The following is a 22863-nucleotide window of genomic DNA, read 5'->3' on the forward strand; positions in this document are numbered from 1 at the left end:
AGCATAGAGAGCGTGGCCGCTGCCCCCCGGCCCCTCCCCATGCTACGGCACTGCTGTGGCAGTCTAGGTCTAAATTATTACCAATCACTTGTCTCACACTGAAATTTCTGTCAAATGCAAGTACCTTAAAAAGCACACTTACTACGTTTTGACCCAAAGGAACTTGCTGCTATCTGCCTAGTACTAAGTAAATTATGGTATGAGTACTACATCCAGATTTGGCTTGATTTTATCAAAAAAATTAACTGCCCTTTTTGCTAGGGCTTGTATTTATCACAAGCAGTGCTAAGAACTTGAAAATTTTCGCGAAAGGACTGTGACTTTCACTTTCACTCAGATCCTTACAAGTCGGAAAGAACGAATCGCCCACTTTTGGGCCACACATGCACTCGCATAAATTACATAATGTGTGGGAACCACATTAGAATGGCCGTGGCTCTACAGATTCTGGGAACGAGAATTTTCTGGACCTTTCCACGCGTAGCTTGAAAGATGGCGCGCGGGAGAAGGTCGATATAGAACTGGCCGAGTTTTAGCCACTTGAGAAGTTAAGCTGTGACTATCTTTAGTGTAGCACACTATGAAGGATAAAACCATTAAGGGTGGAATTTCCAGATTTCGCAAGTGCAATCATATTCCATGATACGCCAAGGCGGAAGTAGTTGTCGATCCCGGTTTGCTTAGCTTCTGGAGACCTCGCTTCTACACTCCTTGCATGTGCGCTGTTTAGAAACTGAGGTAATTTTGTTTAAAAAGCCTAATTGTAACCACAAACTTTAAAAAACTATTGCTGAAAGTATAAATGTCTTACAGATTTCATCTTGTTGTTCATCGGATTCGAAAACCAAGTAGACTGCTTGCACACTGGTGTACAATTGTTTTCTTTTGTAACCCGTCATATTCAAGACCGCACGTACATTTTATTTTCAAGGAGAAATTGGGCATCGATTCTACTCAAATTTTCTGAGAATAATCAATAGGATACGTAATTTATACATATATACTTGACGCGACGACGGTTGTTAATGTTTTGACATTGAATTGATTTTCTCGCCCTGTCAATGGCCAAAGTTGATCCACTGCATATCATAGATGCAAAGAATAAGACCCTTTTAACATCGAGTTCATGTCTGTGTAAACTGGTTACTTGCAAATGGGATGTTTCTCACGGTGGCAAGTATTTCGAATTCTGTGGACGCACACGTCTTCTCTGGTGTCTCATTCACAGAGGACTCTAAAGGACGTGTACTTATGCATCACCTGTGCTGGCGTCAAAATAGCACCGCGCGATATTAAGGTTCTAATCGGTTATACAGAACCAGTTTAATAAAAAAATAGACCTTTGCAGAGTCTTTGCACGGTTTTTTCAACTTTTTATATGGACCAGTTGGGGAGGAAGTCAACACCATTGAAAAACGCGCCTTAAAATTTAGAGTAAAATTGCCAAATTTGAAAATGATACGTCGTTAATGGGCGGAGATAATATAAACTCTTATTTTGTTATAAGAATATATTTTATAAGAATATCGAGGTTGAAATCTGCCAAATTTTAAGAATATTTCAAGAATAAACCTCAGGCTGAGATTTTGAAAAGGATGCTCCGCAAAGTTGCGAAAATATTCGGACGTTTGTTTGTTGGGGGCAAGTTTGTGCCCCCCACCATACAAACGTCTGTAAAATTTCGCGACTTTGAGGAGCTGTATATTCATTAGTTTTCAACAAATCACTTCCAAACTTGGCAATTTTACTAATTTTAAGGCGCTCTTTTGAGTGGTGTCAACGGATTTTCCCGAACTTGTCCATGTCAAAAGTTGAAAAAAACTGTGAAAAGGTCTATATTCAATCCCAACAATAGTTTACATAATCATTTATACGAAACCGTGTTGACATTTGTTCGTGACATGTTATCAGTTTAATTTCTGAATATAGAGAAATTATAATTATTATTTCATAGGCTGGTTCAGTAACAAAGTAGGTACAATTTAACCATGTTTGCACTGACTTTTTTGTAGGGTGCCCAACTGCTTAATAAGCCTGGACGGTAGACGGAATTAAGCATTTTCTTCCTGTCATAATCAGGAACAACCACTTTTAATAAATTCACTATAATAGTACAAGAACAGGTTTCATTCAATACCGCGAAATTTTGTTCCTTGAAACCAAGAAAGTGTTACTTAATATTACGTCAACAGAGAAAAGAAAAAAATCTAAATAAATGGAGATCCACTAATAACACACTATTTTATCTAGGCGATTTTACAAAGTAATCTAGAAGTGTCTTCTTATACAACTGAAGAGGTCTTAAGACGAACTAGTTTCTTTAAAATGGCGTAGATAATTTAATGTGTTGAAACTGGACCTCCATAAGATTTTTCTTTTCTCTTTTGACGCAATGTTTTATTCAATCATATATCCATTTGTCTACATTTCTGAAGGAGCATCTACCTAATAAGATGATGCAAACTGGAGATTTTCTCACAAGCAGGGTAAAAGTCCAGTGGGCCCACCACATGCATGTTGTCTCTATTGTACGAGTATATTTACTTGCTATGCAAAGAACTTTCCATACCAGACAGTTACTTTTAACGCAGCTAACTTTACTTCCCCTGCTAAACAGGACTTCCTATTTAATTGACAGCCTCTTATTTTTAAAATTTGTTGATGAAGTGACATGTTTTTGCTGCCAATAGCGCCACCTGGGATGCTTGCAAAGAAATGGCTACAGGTACATCACCATCTGCTGTAGAAGAAGCGTTACGAACGGCAGATGAAAAGGCTAATTTCCAGCGGTTGACACGGCTTCTGATGCGTGGAGGACTCGCACTTCTAAGGAAGTGTTTGACGCGATCCATCCGCCAGCTAATCTTCCAGCTGTGCTTGGTAACCCTGCCGTAAAGAAGCAGCTGCAAACACTGAGAAGAAACAGAGTCCTCAGCCAACCCGAATGGAACTGCCTTTACAACCCAATTGGGCCAGGAAGGCATGGAAAGTCAGCGGATTTTGATATCAGTTTACTTTGCAAATTGCTTAGATCAATATGCAACCTCCCAGCTCCGGTGACTGGATGGGACAATTTGCCTATCATCTCAGATCAGAGCCGTGAGGCAGACTTAGTCAGAATTAAGTATTATCGCAATGAGATTTATGGTCACAGCCCCAATATGGAGATAACCTATACTGAGTTTCAGAGGCTTTGGATGGAAATCAGTGAGGCCCTATTGAGAATTGCTGGCAGGATAAGCAGTGCAAAGAGAGATGAGTAGAAGAAGTCCATCGAAAACTTTTTCCATGAACCACTAACACCAGATGCATAAGAAAATGTCTTACAACTTCGGTTATGGTACAAACACGACATGGAGACTAAAGTCAAAGTAGAAGAGCTGACGGAAGAGGTGAAGCAGATTAAAATTAAACAAGAGCAAATGCACATTGATATACTCATGCTTGTTGACTCTTTTAAAGCAAGTGGGTCTTTTGTCCGCCCATTGACCATTGCAGCCCCACAAGTGCAAGGTGCCGGATTGCAATCTAAACTAAGTGAGGAGACACGAACACCCATACACCCAGAGGAGCCATCAGCAGAAGACACTCCAACAGGTCTATTCTCTCCATCCACAAGCACGGAGCTTCAAGGAAGTCAGCAGAATCGTCCAAAAGTTCTTGACTTCTGGTATGTTGTGTATTCATTCAAGAAATCGCTAGATGTATTGCTTGAATATCTGAAATTAAAGCTTGGAGTTGACGTTAAGGCTACAGACTAAGCAGCTTGGTCAAGACAGTTTTCTGAAGTTCATTAGAGATCCTCGAGGCATTGTGGAAGGATTACCGCACAGGGCATCTTAATGAGGTGGTTCAAGTTACGCTTGTAAGAGCAGAGGTTCTGAAAGAGTTTGACCTCAAGGAGGTGACACTGATAACCATTATTTCAGAGGAAGACTCCTTATCATACAAAAATTATTTCAAGAACAGACCAGGTAATAAGATATAATATAATAATTTTCTCAGAAAGAAAAATGGTACTATGAAATTTGTGGGTTGGAATATTTTGGAGCCCGCGCCCTGAGCTGTTAACCAAACACACAATCAAAAACATGAAGCACAGGAACAAAATGAGACTAAACAAGAAATCGGCAATCATTTGCTTTATTTATTTATATTACTAGATTTTCATAGAATTTATTAACTATAGTAGTGTTAAGTCCTCACGGAGGGAATTCTCTTAATCCAGAGAATAAAAAGACTGGTACCGCGGTAAGAAAAAAACCAAGGCAATAAGCGCAACTAACACAAGCTTTACGCTCAACATCAAAACAACGTATATTCTGCTTTTGCAGACAAGTTACCAGGCAAGATTTACCCTAGAAAATCACCAAGGTTTTTATTTGCAAAAAAGAGACTTTATTCTTTCTCTTTAGAGGCCATGAACCAATGGTTCTCTTTATTTTACCAGATGCTTGACACGTCTATAGTCAGCTGAAATATTTTGCACGGTAAAAGAAAACATTCATTGATGCGCTTGTTTTGTACCTGTACGTAGAGCGTTCAAAACACAAAGAACGCCATAAACTGGCACTGCCGGCTCGTATAGTAGGTGTATTGATGGGTTTTAATTTGGTAGTTTACTTTTTCTGCCCTTCTCATTCTTTTAGGTCAAACAAAAAGACGACACCCCCAAGACCCAACCGTTTCAAGCCTAAGCCTGCTGCTGGTAAGGTATATGTTAAGGTTAAATATTTATTTGGTTTAAATTTTATTTTACTTTGTTTTTAGGTAATGGTAACGCTGATAATAAGCTTAAAACAATTAAGTAAAATAATTTCAACCAAGGGTATATAAAAACCGCATTACCCGAAGCGCTGGTGGGATCCGAGAAGCCATGCCTGGAATGTGGCGTCAAACCAGTGGGAAGATTAGCCAAACAATCTAAAAATATTCCTTGAGTAGCGGTTTACCATCACAAATTTCTTCAAGTTTTGAAGTGACCGTAACTGTACTGATGAGGTGACAGAAGGCAAACGCTCTACCGTAATGCCAAAAACATTTTGGTGTGCACAGAAAGTAATATTTTCCCCAGGGGTAACCCCGCCAAAACCAAAAACAACTCTAAGATCTTACCGGATTGAATGGAAGGAAGGAGTGCTTCATTGCAGGTAGGAAGTGGAAGATGGGGTGATGCTCGATATACCAAGTCAACATATGCACTGTTGTGTCCTATTATTGTGTGAAGTTTATTGTTTTATTGTGTAAAGGCTAGGGATTATTGTTATGTTCTTTGTGACGAAACTCGTCACAAACTTGTTCATACCAAAAAATGTCATTTTCCACATCCGTTTTCAGGCCTGGAGGTGGTCTCAAAACGCAAGTTACATCATGTTTCCCGTGACAAAATAATCAAGTGTTAATGTTTACATAATACAGAAACTTTGCATCATTGCAACGAAAAGATTTCTTAAAATACATTTTGAAGTCGCATATTACACTCTCTTTTACTTTTAAACTCCTCGGCTCGTAGAACTTTACCTTCCTTAAGGAACCACAAAATAGTTAGCCAAAGGTTTAAGAGATACCGTAACCTTACTTTAATGGTATTCCTTCATATCTGTTAGGTAAAGCGAAAAGTAAAGCTTTCCCACGAGAATTTGTATCTCGGCTTACTGCAGGTAAAACCCACCTGTCTTTTTCTTTTTACTCATCGGTTTGTGTGTGGGAAAAGTGATTATCCTAGTGTGTGAAATTTTCAGGCAAGTCACAGCCATGCGCGTGAAGCGTTATAGTGATCGCTTGGTTTTGATTTCCCTTTCATCCACTTTAGGTAGAGCGAGAATGAACCCGGGTCCGCAGACAATTGCAAAGGATGCGTCACTTAAGCAAGTTGCTTACTCTACGCGTGCTGGAGGTAAGATGTACACCTTATCATGATCGTATGGGATTTTTACATAATAGGCTGATTTAGCAACAGAAAGGGAACATCAGTTGACGAAAGCGCGCGCAAATCAAGCAACTGGCTTGATCAATCGCAGAGCGGCAAATTGAACACCGGAAGTAGCGTTTAGTCCTTTCCGCGCGCTTTCCCGTCGTCAACTGACGTTCCCGTTCTGTTGCTAAATCAGCCTAATGTTAGCCTGAGAAAACAGCCGACATTTCGCAACGCCACCACTGGTTTTCCCGCGAAATGACGTTTGAGAAACGAGCGCAGAAATTCCATACTGATGACGCGTCACTACCCAGGTCTCGGTAGTGCTCTGATTGGTCGTGCCGCAAGGGAAATTTGCTTCAGCTAATCATAAAGGGTAGTATGGGTGGGAGGAAAGGAAAATATCCTAGACAGTTATTTAACCATTCAAATACTTACACAGCAATGTTTCTGCTGTTCTTTAAGTTAAATATCCTTTTCAGTAAAAAAAATATTAAAATAACACTCAATGCATCCTCATTTCTTCGCAAAAATTAACAGTTGCCTTTTAACAGGAGTTTGTTATCAAATTGTGACATTAAATCGCTAGAAATACCTTAAATTCACCTTCGCGAATTTAAGAGACCGCGAAAGTGCACTCGCCGATACACAAATTGGCTATTTAAACGGCACGAGAAAGGGGAGACCCCGCATCCATTTGAAAGATTGTTTTTGATTAGCTGGGAAAACAGTAGGGATTGCCACATAACAATGCCCCTATACCTGAAAACAATGGAAGTGCAAATTAAAGGTGAACAATGAAATGAGAGGTTTAGAATTGTGCAGGTCTACTGCGAGAAAGACACCAACTCACAGTCTAGCTCAATACCATGATCAATGATATAGTTATGTTTCCCAAAAAACACACTCAAATTCAAATGCACTTCAACATTTTTCTGTACTAGTCCGGCAGGCCCCTAGCAGGTGGAGGGACATGAGGGAGGGGGGTGGGAGGTTCGCGCCTCCAAGAATGTTTGGAAGTTAAAAAACGTGTCAAAAATATATAACTGAAACATATTACAGTGTACATGGACGTATTCGTCCTCAAACTGTGGTCTAGCTGTGTTTGAGAGAAGCCTCAAAGTTTCACGTAATACATGTCCTATTGATCACAAAAGTGATTTAAACAAACCTACACGATTGAACATGCCAAGTGTAATTTAACCAATAAAAGTTTGACAACAGAACTTAAGAGGTAGACTAAACCAAAACAGAAATTCTGATTTGGGTAAAACTCAAAGTGAGCTCTAATCCCAAGAATGGCTACTTCAAGAACCAACACTCAAGTTTAACTAATTCCTAAACTAAAAGATGATAGCACTCAAAACCCTGTCAAACACCAATGTAGGGAAGTGTGGATTAACCTTGAACTACAAACCTTTTCATAACGACACTTTTGCACGAGTGAGACCTCGAGCACAAAAAAAAACTCAACCAAAAAAGGCACGACATGAATGATCAAAACAATGCACAAACTACTTACCAACATTCCTCCCCTCTTAGAAAAAGCATCGTTTATGACACAAAACGATACAAAAATAAAAATATATTTTTCATGTTATAGAGTCCATTATAACGATAGCAGAGCAGCCAAAATCACAAACAGCCAAAGCAGGGTCAAAAGTTGAACTAGCTTGCAAGATTGAGAGAGCGAGCAAGAGGTTCATGTATCAGTGGTATAAAGTTGGTGTTGCCATGGATGGGAAGAACGAGATCGTTCTTGTTCTGGATCCAGTTGAGCTGCGGGATTTTGGGTCTTACGTGTGTCATGTGAGCGATAAGAATTCAGATAACGAAGGCGAAGATTCAAACACTGCAAGACTTGACGTCATCCCTCAGCCGGGTCGAAATGGAATGCGACCGAAACTTCTGACAGAGTTAGACTACGCAATGAGGGATGATTTGGCATCGCTATTGGAAATCAAGAAACCCAGGCTCAGGGGCTGGAGAGCAATTGGTTCTAAATACGGTCTCACACATTACAAGCTAAGGCTTATGGCTAATTCCGGTGAACCTGGGACAAACGTCTTGGAATATTTGGCAACACGCGAACCAGAATTGACGGTGTATGATTTTTGTAAAACACTTAAAGAAGACAGCTTTAAGAGGCTGGATATTGTAGCGAAACTAGAGAATCACTTTTTAGTCGCGATCAGTGACGAAGACGGGAGGTGAATCTGGGCGTGCTCGAGGTTTTGGCTGGTTTCATTTATTGTTTGCAAGAGAATGGTCCAAAAAAAAGCCTCAAGTCGTTTTGAGGAATTCATGGTGTTAAATGCCCCCACCCCTAACTAGGTTAGGGCTGAAAGTAATAATAGTTATAGTGATGAAAAAAAAAAACACCGCACATCGTGATGATGATGACGATGATGATAACAATAATAACAACTACAACAACAACAACAACAACAACAACAACAACAATAATAATAATAATAATAATAATAATAACATAAAATTCCTTTGTCTACCCTCGTCAGTATTTATAGCACTAATGCTAGTGGGCCCGTGCAAATGCCTGAAACAAATAATTCAAATCAAACTAAACAGAGTTAAGAATCCCAATTGGCCGGAGGCAAACCAGCTGGCTCTTTACAAGCATGGACGAGGATTTAAACTCGCGAATACCATGAACAAATCCAGGGATAACGACAGTTATGTCAATGTCATTCATGACAATTATTATAATGAAACTGCTTGGTAGAACTGTAGTTTAAGTGAATGCGTATTGTGAACAAAGGCAATGCTCTCAATAATAATATGTAAACTTGATATGTATAGAGAAATAGAATAATCGCCACTTCTGTGGAAATAGATAGTTTCAGTAAATCTGTAGCAAATGTTAAGAATTTTAAGAACGAGTGTTAGCTTAGGTAGCATAGTCACAAACATTTTTTTACAGAAGTCAGTTGGAAGGTTGAAGAGACCCAGGTCACATTTCTGCTAAAAGAGTTAAACTTCGCGTCTTCTTATATTTAAAGTGTTCTTAGAGCCTTCTCTCGTCAGCTATGCCATGCTTTAGCATATTTTTGGAATGCTGACGTTGAGAAAAATATCCTGAGAATGGTACCGGTTCTGCTGTATGGAGTTTCACTGCTGTGTTGTGAACTACCATTATGTGATTGCAAGGATCACATTACTTTAGAGGACAAAAAATAATAAGCAGTTCTTTTTCAAAGAACTGTCTCATAATAATTAAAAAGTGAAACTACTTTCACAGTGTACCTTGAAAACTATTCTTTTTTATTTAAAAATTTAAAGGGAGAAAGGGAGGAGGTTAATAATTATTCATAAGGATGCAAACTAAACAGACACTGATTTTTCGCATTTGAACACATCCACTGCATGTACATTTTGCGCAAAAGGAAACATAATTCAGTGTAAGTACGCTCCTGTTTCTGCACATGCAATCAAACAGCAAAACTTGCATTCGGGCCAGAGAACACCACAAACCTATTCTTCAATGTTATAAATTTTGTCTGTGTTGTACACTGTAGGTATAGAGAGGTAAGACATATTTTACACCCTGTACATAATTCTTCTTGCTATCTAAAATGTTTTTTTTGCCCACAAGGCCAAGAAATGACAAAAACATCATTGCGTTTCCTGCCCTTGCCCTCTGTATACATCACTAACACACACCCATTGGCCTTCAAGTGACTCCTTCCATAAGCTCACCTGTACAAAAGCAAATGGAAAACAAGCTAGGAGAACTTTCAATCTGCAGTGAAAGTGCAGGACACTTTCATTCACTGAGGAACATTTCAGGGAACATGACAAAGTGGACATGCCATCTCTTAAAGTTTTAAAGGCTTGTTTATAGTGGAAATAGCACTTAGCTTATCCAGCTAGTTTATAGGCACTCCACTAAAAACAAATAATTCAAACACAATAAACCAAGATTAAAAACCCCAACTGGCAGGAGGCATCCAGCTGGCTATTTACAAGCATGACTGAGGATTTGAACAACCAAGAACAAATCCAGCAAGTAGCCAGAGTGGGACTTGAACCCTGGAAAGCCGGATTGCAAGTCCGATGCGCTGACCACACAGCCATGCTGCCTTCTCTTCCCCTCCACCCCCTCAACAAAAGTTGAACTGTTTCTTTTTTTGCCTAAAAGAAACCTGGACAGTTTTGGGTAAAGGTGACTATCAAAGAGAGGATATCTCTCGCCTGTTTCTTACACAACTATCAAGAAAGGGTCAAAACAGATAAAAAGTGTCATTTAACATGGCATCTCAGCCAATTTAAGGCTGATTCTACGTTAAGTTTACCTTGTTATCTCCACCAGATACAGCTAAAATGTTCCCTGTTACAGACCAACTAACATGCCAAACAACATCACCAAACTTCTTTAAAACCTGAAAAGTAAACACAACCTTGTTATCAAACTTGGCCATTTAGCAAAAAGCTGCAATAATAAATTGCTAAGAAAAGTTTAGGGGGCCCCTTTCAGTCTCTTTATGCATGGTGAGATGAAAATTAACAAAATTACTTGCCCATTCTGGTGTTAATACTTACGGATAATTATACGTCTCTGGGAAACTGCCCACCTACCCTTCCCCTAAGCAAACATTTTCTCTACATGAGAAGTAAGTGTTCATGTTGGCTTAGGGGAGGGGTAGGTGGACACTTTCCCAGAAACTTATAATGATCTAAAGTGTCACTAGACCAGAGCAGTCATGCACTTAACTACCAACCCCCCTTTTACTAAAATTTACTTAATTGCGGCAAATGATGCTTGGCTATAAGACAGCTCATAATTAAAACAGGCTCGTCGTTTGGGTTGCTCTACTAACCCTTGGTGTTGGTGATTGGACAATTTTCTCGCGCCCAGTTGTTGTCACCACTTTTATCGCATTATGACAGATTTACATGTTTGTCAGTTACAGTTTACAGTCAAGGCGGGTCAAGCGTACCCTCTGAGATCCCATTTATGAATTTATTATTCAAAAGTTGAATCCATTGGTAGTTGTAGATTTAAGATTCATCTCTGCATTCTTGCATGCGTAATGAGCAGTAAATTCACAAACGAGGCAGTTATGAAATTTCTACCAGCTTAGTTTCCCTGAATTGATGTAAATAATTTTATCCATTCAAAGATGTTGAATCTGACCAAAATATTATACAGAAAATTTCTCATAAAATATTCACTGCTCATTACACATGCAGGAATGCCGATTTGAATTTGACAGTAGTTACGGGAATGACTAACACATTCATTTTTCAAATAATAAATTTAACCGCCGCCTGGTTAGCTCAGTTGGGAGAGCGCCGGTCTGCTGAGCGGGAGGCCGTAGGTTCAAACCCCGGCCGGACCAACACTCAGGGTCTTTAAATGACTAAGGAGAAAGTGCTGTCTTTGTAATAACATCTGCAAATGGTTAGACTTTCTAGTCTTCTCGGATAAGGACGATAAACCGTAGGCCTCGTCTCACAAGCCCTTGCACATGTAATAAATCTGTGGGACGTTAAAGAACCCACACACTCTTTGTAAAGAGTAGGGCACGTAGTGCCCGGTGTAGTGGTCTATCTCACTTTAACACTCATGTATGGGGGCATCATCACTCTTTCCTTCAGTACTTGTAAACTGCACCTTAAGCAGTCTGGCAAAAGTCCCCCAACCAGTGTTATAAATTATCCCTGAAAAGCCCTGTGGGGAGTGGATAAAAAGATATTTACAAATCTACAAATTTATCAATAGAATCTTGGTGGGTACGCTTGACCTGTCTTGACTGTAACCTCCCAAAAGCGACCACATAAAATGTGAAGAGTTACTGTGATGGGCCCTTAAGGGAGGCAGGTGTTTACAAGAGTCGAACTGCAGAAGGTCTTTCAAGAGGAGAAGTCACATCTCCGTTTTTGAGAGAATGTATTGAAGGCAAGAACATATGTGAATCCATGTTGTTTCTTAAAGTTCTTTTCATATTCTGAGTAGTGTAGTACATACAGTGAACACAAAGAGAAGGCCATAGTATCAGGTGATTGCTTAACCCTTTAACTCCCAACAGTGACCAAAATCAATTTTCTCCTAACCATATCCATAAATTGTCAAGAGCAAAGTCTACGAGAATTAATAAAATCATCTCAAAGAAAAAAATCTTTGAACTTTTATCAAATTCTCTCAACAAATTCTTTAAGGACATGCATGGAGATCAGTTTGGAGAATTTGTATGTGGATATTAGGGCTTAAAATGTTAAAAGAGGTTAAAAACAATAGAAGATTCAGAAACCATCACTCTAAAAAGTGGTTGTGACTGCTTATGAGAGGCTGTCATTTACGACAAGTGGTCACACATGAAGGACTGACTGTATTGTAAATGCAGTACCAGCAGCAGCACTTACATTAGTCAAAATTCTGTTGTAACTACTAATTTCTTTATCAGAGACAACTCTTTGATCTCAAGACTTGAGTCCCAGTAGATGTTTTGTAGAGACTTTGTATTTACCTTAGAAGACCAACCACCACCTGTAACCTCATTTTTTGTCCAGATAACTACACGGCAATCCTGTCAAAAAAACCAAACAAAATGCTGTCAAGTTCTCAAAGTAACTTTCACTGGAAGCTCCCCAAACCAAGACTCTCCTAAGTGGACAGCTCTACCAACAGCTACCTTCACAAAACCCCATTCTTCTTAACTTCCATACAAACTGTGTTTTTACATTAATGTAAGTGCCAGCTCCAGTTACAAATCACTGTGCAAAGAAAGTCATGTCGGATAGCCCGGGCTAGTGGATTTTGCTATCGGGCAAGTGATTTTTGTTCTTAACTTGCCCGATGGGCAAGTGCTGTTTTTTAGGGAAACTCAAATTACAGAAGGATTGCAATCAATTCTGCTAATGAAAAAGGGTTTTGGGGCTAGTTGAAATAACTTGTTGGCTAGTACATGCTAGCTACAGCTTGCCTGAAAAGCAGGCTGTAAAACTGACTTTCTTTGCACCCTGCAAACACCTTTTTCGTGTCTGCTCATGAGAGCTTCCACTCTATCAATTTTACTTTAAGGATTAACAGCTACTGGGGGATGCTATTCTGAATAAAACTTTTTTCAAACTTTAAAAAGAAAAATTTGAGAGAGGTGTTTAACAATTCCAATTTAAATTTTCCCCTAGGGAACAGTCAACAGTTGACTTGTGCCTTGTGGACATGTTGCTGTTATCAACGAACTGATAGCAGATTGCTGCAAAATCCTATGATAAAATTGGCTGAGATAAACTTCTGCCATTACGTAATAATTATTACAACTGGGGGTCCTGACTGTTTAGGAGAGAAGGGGAGAGAAATAACTGATTTCTGGTCTGTGTTTTCAAAAGTTTGCTTTTGAAGAAAGTAAAACAATGCAGTCCAAAGCTGCTGTACTAGAGAAAATTCCCATTTGTTCAACACTACATCAAAGCACAGAAAGTTACTTTACCTGGGAACATGATGCTATGGTGCTGACAGGTAACCCCACATTAGGAGCCCAGGCAACATCTCTGACCCAGTCACTATGAGCCTCAAGTTTCTCTTCTTCGACCCATTGACCATCCACCTCTCTAAATTAAAAACAAAATAAGTTTAATGAAGAAAAGAACAGATGAGGAAAAAAGAAGAGATAAAGAAGGTTCTGGGTACTAAATCAATAACAAAAGAATACTTGGAAAAATGACATAATTATATTTCTGGGCTGTTGATAGCAATTGAAGTTTTAGGCCACAAAGGAAAATACATGGAATCACCAAACACAAAAAGTGATGACTACCAAACAAATTACGTAACCTCATTGGCATCATGATCGTCATTGGTCAAAAAGTACAACAGTGACACATGTACTGCTATTAATAGTAACCCCCTAAGATGGTGAAAAAATACACCTTGTTACATGTACTTACTTCCAAACTTTCACCAAGTTATCACATCCTCCTGTGACAAATCTTTTAACCACCACACTAGGCTTAGATCCAGGCTAAAATGAGGAAAATCATAATAGGTGTCATCAGTGACTCTTATCATCCCCCAAAATAATTATGTTGCAGGTCAAATCTGTTCTAAGGTCAAGCCAGCATTCATCCTACTTTGTTTATTGTTATTCACAGGAGATCAAGGAAATTCTGGTTTAACCTGAGACTGCATTTTGCCTGCAACATAAATACCTTATACATGTAACACAACAAAGGCAAGACACAGAATATTTTAGAGATAGACATAGACCTCAGTTTTTTGTTACTCTCCTCCTTTCATTGTGGTTCTCATACGGTAAACTTCTCCTTATAAGCCCCCTCCGCCGCTTTTAAGCCCCCCCCTCCGCCCAATTAAAAGCCCATCTGTCTGTACACCAAAAAAGGCTCCCCAAATAGAGGCCTCCCTCTACCTTGTATTGAAATGAATTTGATTTTTCACAATGTTTAGAGGCTTAAAAAAAGAGCATTGCCATGTAGCTTATAGCACTGCAATGGAACTTGTTTTGAAATACATTTTTTTAGTTCAGTTAAAAGCCCCACCATCCCCCCCCTCCCATCTGTTTATAACCACTCCTAAATCCCAGTACAAAGTTAACTACGCCTAGGGCTTACAAGCGGAGGTATACAGTACTCCTTTTATCCTTTGTCAAAATATAATGTTATTCTTCACACAAAGCATGAATAAGCTCTTTACGCTTCTCTTTATTGTCCACAACAATCCTCCATCCCTCTAGAGCATTAGTTTTTGGCAGGTACATGTATCATTAAATCTTTAGTTTGGATTGGCAAACAGCTCAAGATCCACAAACTTATAATACCGTAAATCCTCTATTACAGGGGGCTTATTATTTCAAACACATTTGAGGGGGAGCCTAATAGAGACAGGGGGCTTATTTCAAAGGGGTGGGGAGGAGGCTTATTTATGGTATCGGTGGATGCCATAAATAGATGGCATCGTTTCTCTATAAAGAAACGAAAAACTAGGTGGAAAATCTCAAGTACAAGACGTTGCAGGTTATGCCAATGTTATGCAGCCAAGGATCAAAAACAAATCTGAACTTCCAGCTGGTAAATAAGCCATCCTGGGTCAGTCCACACAAACGTTTACAGTCAAGATTGATTAATGCAGTCTATCTTTAATTTACAAGTGAAGAATAATAAGGAGGAGGGGAGGGGGGGCTTAATCGAGTAGAGTGTAGATTCTTTAATTTTGGGTTTTAATTCAAAAATGATGCGTAACTTTGAAGAGAAAAGTAAAAACATTGTTAATGGACAGAGCATTTAGTACAACTTTAGGGGGCAACATTACCTCTAATAATGATCCTGGTGCAACAGACGGTGCCCAGCTGACTGCATTACAACCAATCTGAGAGAGAGAGTACTCAGGCAAGTCAAAAATAGTACATCAAGTCTTTTGTGTTCCGGCAGTTACTTCACACCCCCCCCCCCCCCCCCCCCAAAAAAAAAAAAAAAAAAATTCAGTCATTGTTTTTCTTATAGTCAGAATCATATATGTACAATGACACTATTGCATGTTAAGCACCTCGGAGAAATTTATGGGTTTTTTCCCTCTGATAGTGGAAAAAAAATTTTTTTTTGGGGGGGGGGGGTGGTGAGCTCTCATCTTTGTTAATGTTTACAGACTTGGCAAGGAAAAGAACTTTGAATTTGAAACAAACCACTATAAATTTAGTTGTTGTCAGGAAAGGATGTTGTGTGGCCATTTAGATTGTTATACTTGAAGTTTCCTGTAACAAGCCATTTTTGTGAAGTAAACTACCATTAATAAAAGACACTACAACTTTAGATAAAACAACATAACGGTAATGTGTTGAAGTCATTTGAAGACAGTATTGATGTACTTGAATATTACAGCATGCAAGGTCATAAGAGATCTTGCACGTGAACAGCATCAAGAATTATTCTTACTCAATGGCTTCACCTTGACAGTATGTAGGGAAACACATCAAGGGCAAACTACACCATGAGTTAGTTAATAATGTGAGTGATAAACATGTTTATCAGGATTAAATACATGTGACAGAAGTTCAGCGCCAAACCCATGAAAATATGCAAGCTGTAGCTAGGTGTGAGTCATTGTGTGATTCTAGCTAGCTAAAGCATTAAACACGATAAGCATTTTCTTTTCCCAACCATCTGTCCCTGAGGGTATATCATGGTGGTCTAGGCAATAAAGACCCGAAGAACCCCAAAGAGAGTTGTTGTGTATTCAATCCTGATAAATCCCAAGGGACAAAAAATATCTTCTAGGGTCTAACTTACTGTATGAGCATTATTTATTTTCTTTGTTTCCCATGTACCATCACCTGTTAAAGTCATAGTAAAGAATATGTGTGAGATGGTGGCAACCAAGAAAGAGGAGAAAATACAGCACAGGTTCACCAACAAGTGTTTGGGTTGTTTACTGTGCTTTATTTTGGTTTTAAAAGAAGTACACTTAAATACATGTTAGCTTGGCTTAGATATAATTTTACAGGGTTTTCAAGGTATTTTTTAGTTTTTTTATAGGAGTTATGTCACACATGCATTTACTCAATTAAAGATATGCATGTACACATAAGATTTTGTGATCGTAATCCTCAACTAACATTTATGCCATGAGGCCTAGAACAGGAAACCTTTCCTCATCATCTTTTTGGCCTGAAGCTGGTCTTTCATAGCAGTGATTTTGTTACCTCTGTGTCCTGCATCCCTGACGTATAAAAATCTCCAAAGACAAAATAATTTGTGGTATGCGTCCCATAGGATACAAAGATCGATTGATTGATCTGAAGTTGTTTTTTTCTGTTTGTGTGATTTCTGTGGCTGTTCTTGTCGGCTGTTGTTTAACGATGCATATTTCTTAATTTAGTCTTTGTTGTGCTTGACAATAGAAAAAGTTTTTTTTTTATTTCTTCAGATCAAGGCATTTTCTCTTTAGTAATCGTTTGTTAATTCTCATAACCGTAACTCTTGACAATGTACGGATATTGTCAGGAGAAAATTGATGTTGGTCACTATTGGGACTTAAAGGGTTAAATAATCCACCTTAACATGTGTGACAATTTCTCCAAAAAGTAAACATAAAGAAAAGTTTTGAGGAGAAACTGTACATGTATGTATATTGAATACTTACCTGAACTGGTGATTATTGAAATAGATCCATCTGATGAACCACAAGCTAACATCAAGCCATAGTCTGGAGATGCCCAGGATATTGCATTTACTAAAAAATGTCAGAAAATACAGTCAGTGACCTATTACCTGATGAATTGACTTAATAAAAATATTACATTGTCATTAAAATTTCAACAGAAACCTCTTGTTACCTGAAGAATCATGATTACAAAATTCCTGAAGTTTTGACCATCCATTACTTGTTTCTTTCCAAATTATAACCTAAGAAATGAAACCGTCACATGAAATGCAGAAATAATTATTTAATAAGGCTCAATTTATAGTTGTGACATTCCCAGGGGTAATATAATAATGTCAACTTAATTTAGCTAAGACAAGGCATATTATAGTAACATGAGGAAATAACTTACGTCAGGTAAAGTATCTAAGACTCAGCAGCGAGATTATTTAATACGTCACCTGATAGGTTAAGGCAAGAGCCTGACTATAACAAGTTCGTTAGGTTAGCAAAGAAGCTCATGTTCTCCGAAGGAGAAAGCGTATGATTGATTTTTATTATTATTATTTTGAACCATGCTGTCTTTTAATTGTACATATTTTTTATCAAACCTTTTGTACTTATCCTTAATTTATTGTATATATCATTTTTAATTTAAAATCGGCTTGATTTTCTGTAATACTATACTGTAGTTAGGGCATAAACCCTTTAAGTCCCTATAGTGACAAAGATCAATTTTCTCCTAACAATATCCATACACTGTCAAGAGATAAGTTATATGAATAAATAAAATGATCACCCAAGAGAAAATGCCTTGATCTTTTATCAAATTCTCACAACTAATTCTTTGAGGAAATGTATCGAGATCAGTTTGGAGAATTTCTATGTGGATACCGGGGCTTAAAGGGTTAGTTGGCGAAGAGCCACCTTGTGGAAGGACTACTAATAAAATCATTATTATTATTATTATCATTATCATTATTATTATTATCTAAGATTAAACTTACTTTTCTGTCATATGAACAAGATGCCAGGAGATTGCCAAACATAGGATGAGCCCAGCTAACCTGCCATACTGGACCTTCGTGTCTGCAAACAAAATGTTCACGATAAATATTCAAAATAGATAATTATCTTTTATGTTGTAACATACCATTCAGAGTAAGGAAAAAAAATAAGATTATAACTTCTACCACATGTGATGTAGTCAGTTTTAATGATAGGTCAAGGATAACTTTGTCGGGTAACCTGTGCAGGGTGAAGAGATCTTTCAAACCATACCAGAATGAGCAGGATTTGGTCAAGATGGCCAGAGAAAAAGGCAAAAAAACATGTAAAGTTGACCCAAAAATTCAAGAAAATCTTGAACCTCGAACCACCAAGCTCTTTATAACCAGACAGAGACCACAAAAACCACTAGACTAGCTTCAAAACACGTTTTTCGGTAAACTTCCAGAGGGAGAATGGGTTAATGATCTTTCAGAAAAATAATCCAGTCAAAGAATTGTAAATATCTTACATGAACACCTACCCTCTCAAACAGGCCACTTGATTTTGAGTTGTTCCATTAATTTCAAAAATTTTTACAGTTCTGTCAGATGAGCATGTAGCAAGCTTCTTGCCATAATAGTCCATCTGGGCATCATGCTAAGAAAGAAACTGTGTCAGCACACATATTCTCCTTAATGTTTGACATGTATTTTCTATGGTACTTAACAGAAGAATTTGTTTCACAATCAACATGCTTTACTTGTTGCACTTGTTTACATTATTGTAACAAATGCATAGGATTTTTGACCAGTCACGATGTATAATAATGAGGATAGAGAAATGAAAAGATCAAAATTGAACCACCACATCTTCTATGATTATAACAGTTGATCCACCGGGCCCTCCTCCCTAGAGGAACTACTATTACTCCTAAGTCAGCCACAGCCGAGTCTTGACAGGATTATTCTAAACTATTTGATCGTGCATTGGTGCCTCTGACTCCTGACAACAGTGTACATCAGCATCTCTCTTTAAGATATTAACAAATGTTGATTTTGGTCATCCTCTCCTTCTATGGCCATGGGTTGGCTCCCAAAGGACGAGTTTGTGTGCTGGGAGGTAGGGATATCCTTGATAGTGCCCAGCGAGCCTCATCCTTCTTGCTGCTACTTTATCTCCAACTCTCGGAAAATCTCCAAAAAGATCTTCATTGGAGGTGTGGCTTTGCCAGGTAACATTCAAGGCCACTTGCAGCATGCAAGTATAGCAACAATTTTATGACTTGGTAAGGGCAGGGGTTAGGGTCCAGGTTTCACCACCATGAAGAAGAAAAAGTTCTACAGTGGCTTTGAAGAATGACAGTTTTACGCCCCTGGACATATTAGATCTCCACATCTTCTTCATGTCGTTCAGCCCCTTCCAGACCTTGCCTTTTCTTGCTTTTATGTCACTCTCTGTACAGGCAATGAGAGAACCTAAATAATATTAAAATCCTGAACTTCTTGCAGTTCTTTTCCTTCCATAGTTTTGAGCGGAGTATCAACACTCAAGTTGTAATGGATAACCTCCGTCTTCTTTGGGTTAAGCTGCAGGCCTACTTTCTTACACTCAGACTCTGTTAGACTTGCTACAAGTCGACCTCTTGGCGAGCAGAGTGAGCCTTCTTTGGCCGCGAGGTGGCCGACCGTGAGCGACGAAGTTGCAAGAGGTCAACTTGTCTCGCTGGATAGGCAAAATCGCTGGGAGATATCCTCATTAGAGAAAAACTATAAGGTCACGTATCACGAGCTTATGAGTCGTATTTGGCCTCTCAACACCTTCCACTTTGCAATCGACCACATGTCATGTTTCAATGCGCTTAGTACTTGTGAGTGACAGCTTTATCCCCAAGGGTCCTTGGGAGCTACTCTGATTGGTCCAAGCGCACCGACCTGTTTTTGGGTCGGTAAAATTGGCGCTAATCAAGTATGAAAAGTCCTTTGTCCAGCGCCATATTAAATCCGACGAAGGACTTTTTTGAAAGTCTAAGACTCTGTTAGTGTGAGTAGTATCTGAGTCTGATCAACCACATTAGACAAAAGAGTAATGTCACCAACAAAGTCAACAGAAGCTGCTCGCCGTAAAAGTCAAAGGAACATCTGTGAAGGAGGCCAAGGAGCTGCAGGCTACATACTGACATTACACTGTAAGGCTCCCGGAGAGTACCATGCTTTCAATTTATTATAATTCAAACAGCCCTTGAACAGCCAATGATTTTGTTAACATGTAAATTTGAACAAGTAAACCTGGAGAAATTCACATTAGTGGGTATTTTGTTTCATCGGTTATGTCCACATGAAATCTCTTAACATCCCAGTAGGTTAAATTATGCACGTCATTTTTGTTTGCTTCACTCTCATTTCCTTTTAATTTAAAATTGTGTATTAAAATAAACTGACTATAAATGGCATAAATGCAAGAGAGATTAAAGATTTTAATGCTTAAATATTAAAGGCTTCTGAGTCAAACAAAGATGACTCAAACGCAAACAAGTCAGTGAATTTCTTTCACAGTGAGTCGTGTGTTCTCGTGTATCCTCTCTCAGACGGCGGGAGAACCGGCCTTTTCAAACTAACAAATTTCTGGTTTCTTGGTTTGGCGAAACACAATCTAGATTTATCTAAATGTCAGCCACTTACGATCATATCCTCATGCGAGGTATCCACTGTATTTAGCACCGACACCTTCATGGTAAAGAAGAAGAATCCAAAATTCAAATAACAGGTTACGAGTTCAAGCAGAATCTATTATAGTATCAGAAAATGCAAAAACAAATTGATATCTCACCATTTCTGTCCACTCTCAAAACTCAACGTGGCATAAAGCCTCGCTTTCATGTCACAAAATTGGTAGCCGCGCCTTCTCGTGCTTGGCTGCCACACTTCGTGCTTAGCATCCAAGCCTTTGTTTGAAAAGGCGGAAAGTTTGAAAAATTATCGTTGCAAAATGGCGGATTTTTTTTCCACTCCATCTGAATCTGGAAGAAGAGGAAAGTTTTGTGGCTTGGCTTCAACGGCTGGACGACGTATTCAATCTAATCGCACTCCCTGGCTTTCCAGACGACATACTCCGTACGTTACAACCCCCAAATCTGGACGAATTACTCGAAAACAAGATGGGGAGACTACACGATCTGCCACACTTCGCAAGACCGCAAATCGTCAAGAAAAGGAACACTTTCCAACCACTGTAGTTTCTCACGGGTTGAAGCGATCTAATGCTAGAATTTTTCAAACTGAGGGAAAGACTTCAAACTTTTTTCAGGATATTATTGGTAAAACGCTTCGTGTGTATCAGGCATCGCCGCTTTATGACTTTGACGCTTCCAGCGTGACAACATATGCAGAACAAATTTCTGGGTTTCTACAGTTAGAGACAGATAAACAGCTTTTAGTTGGAGCAAATGGCGAAATCAAAAATCGCAAATACAAAACTGACATCTTTGTTTTCAAAAATATCACAGCTGAAGACACGAAACTTTCAGCTGTGAAAGTAACCGTCAATAATTTTACAGAAGACACTTCTTCCAAAGTAAAACCAACTTCTAATCCAATTTTGACAATGATGATGTGCTCTGTGGAAAAAGAATTTTCAGCAGATACAAGACTGCAAGGTCAATTTACCTCTCTACCAGTTTGTCTCATCAAAGGTCCCGCAGACCTTTGCAGAAGTTTGATCCAATGGTTTGAGCAGAAATTTGATTGTAGAATCACCCCGATGACTTTCTCATCCACAGATCTTTCTTGGTATTTTTCTCTCTGGGCAGGGATGTCATCGGCTGGCAAATCCACACCGATCGAACTTTGCTACGATGCTTCGACAGTGACAGGACTGAACAGAATTTTATTTAGCATCGAGGAAAAGGATGCAAAAGAGATCTGGGAAAATATCCATGACAAAAACTCTCTCATTTTTACTGAAGAAGAGTCGTTGACTTTTCTCAAGGCTTTGGAGACTCACTTTTATCATCATTTTAAGATAAATCTGGAAGGATTGTCAGTTACTAGAGTGAGGACAGCAATTGCATGCATTGCCTCAGAAGGAAAGCTCAAACTTGTACACTCTCTTTATGCAGATCATATATTAGAGCAACTGACACAAACTGCCCTTACAAAAGAATTTTATGGGAGGCTGTGAAAAGGTGGTGTTGACAAGAAAAATACATGGGAAACCCTGAAATGGATTGCGCGATCTGCAGTTCAAAGTCAACATGCCTTTTGTATTGCAAAAAGGCTAATGCAGTCAAAGAGTCTGAGGATGAAACTGGGAATAATCTGTTTCTAGTTGTATACCATTCGCTACATATTGCACAGGGTCATTCCCCAGTGATGGCTATTTTAATTAGATTTTTAACAAACAGTTAATATTTTTCTCATGTTTTCAGGCAAGTGAAGGCAAGCACAAGGCCGGCGTGAAGCAGGGGACAAAAATAATGGGAAAGGCACCTTTCCCCATTTTGTGTTCATGTACCTCCTACTCCAACACCAGCCTCTTACTTGTCTTCACTAACCTGAAATCATCAGCCTGTTCTGCAGGGCTATGATATTCTTAATTGAATGATGGCTGTACTTTTTATCCTTTATTGATCCTTTTTACAAATATTAACTTTTAGTTTAAAATAAAATTGTATATAAGCTCATAACTTATTTAACTGATTTTTGGAGCAAATTGGAGAAAACAGCAAAAAAGAGGAAAGAGTGAGTGAGAACATTCCACGACCCTGCTGTCCGATTTCGTGGGAATCTAAATACCTGGAATGGACTGCTTATTCACACAATAACTTCAAATCAGTTACAGATGTACTTAT

General features: G+C 38.8%; 3 protein-coding genes and 1 pseudogene across 4 annotated transcripts; 3 read left to right on the forward strand and 1 right to left on the reverse strand.

The window, feature by feature from the left end:
* Positions 1-2715: 2715 nt before the first annotated feature.
* Positions 2716-3458, forward strand: LOC140922471 (E3 ubiquitin-protein ligase DZIP3-like; annotated as a pseudogene).
* A 4057-nt stretch (positions 3459-7515) lies between these two features.
* On the forward strand, positions 7516-8364 carry LOC140922910 (uncharacterized). Its single transcript, XM_073372956.1, has one exon. It carries the CDS (start codon positions 7619-7621, stop codon positions 8126-8128), a length of 510 nt encoding a protein of 169 aa, XP_073229057.1. The 5' UTR covers positions 7516-7618; the 3' UTR covers positions 8129-8364.
* Positions 8365-9231: 867 nt separating this feature from the next.
* Positions 9232-20892, reverse strand: LOC140922908 (protein SEC13 homolog). Of its 2 annotated transcripts, XM_073372955.1 has the most exons (13): positions 20844-20892; positions 20696-20740; positions 18559-18674; positions 18035-18116; positions 17221-17290; positions 17028-17117; positions 16175-16218; positions 15201-15257; positions 13823-13896; positions 13366-13486; positions 12403-12462; positions 10228-10314; positions 9232-9631 (listed from the first exon to the last, which is right to left on the reverse strand). In XM_073372955.1, the coding sequence occupies exons 1-13, from the start codon at positions 20844-20846 to the stop codon at positions 9548-9550; spliced, it is 933 nt and encodes a 310-aa protein (XP_073229056.1). In that variant the 5' UTR covers positions 20847-20892; the 3' UTR covers positions 9232-9547. The 2 variants fall into 2 exon arrangements, with proteins under 2 accessions (XP_073229056.1, XP_073229055.1); XM_073372954.1 differs by lacking the exon at positions 20844-20892 and having other exon boundaries at positions 20696-20746.
* A 93-nt stretch (positions 20893-20985) lies between these two features.
* On the forward strand, positions 20986-22204 carry LOC140923295 (centromere protein L-like). The gene has a single exon (XM_073373389.1). The coding sequence runs from the start codon at positions 21003-21005 to the stop codon at positions 22191-22193; it is 1191 nt and encodes a 396-aa protein (XP_073229490.1). The 5' UTR covers positions 20986-21002; the 3' UTR covers positions 22194-22204.
* The last annotated feature ends 659 nt before the right edge of the window (positions 22205-22863 follow it).

The sequence above is a fragment of the Porites lutea genome, chromosome 13 (genome assembly GCF_958299795.1).
Source record: "Porites lutea chromosome 13, jaPorLute2.1, whole genome shotgun sequence".
Lineage (NCBI taxonomy): Eukaryota > Metazoa > Cnidaria > Anthozoa > Scleractinia > Poritidae > Porites > Porites lutea.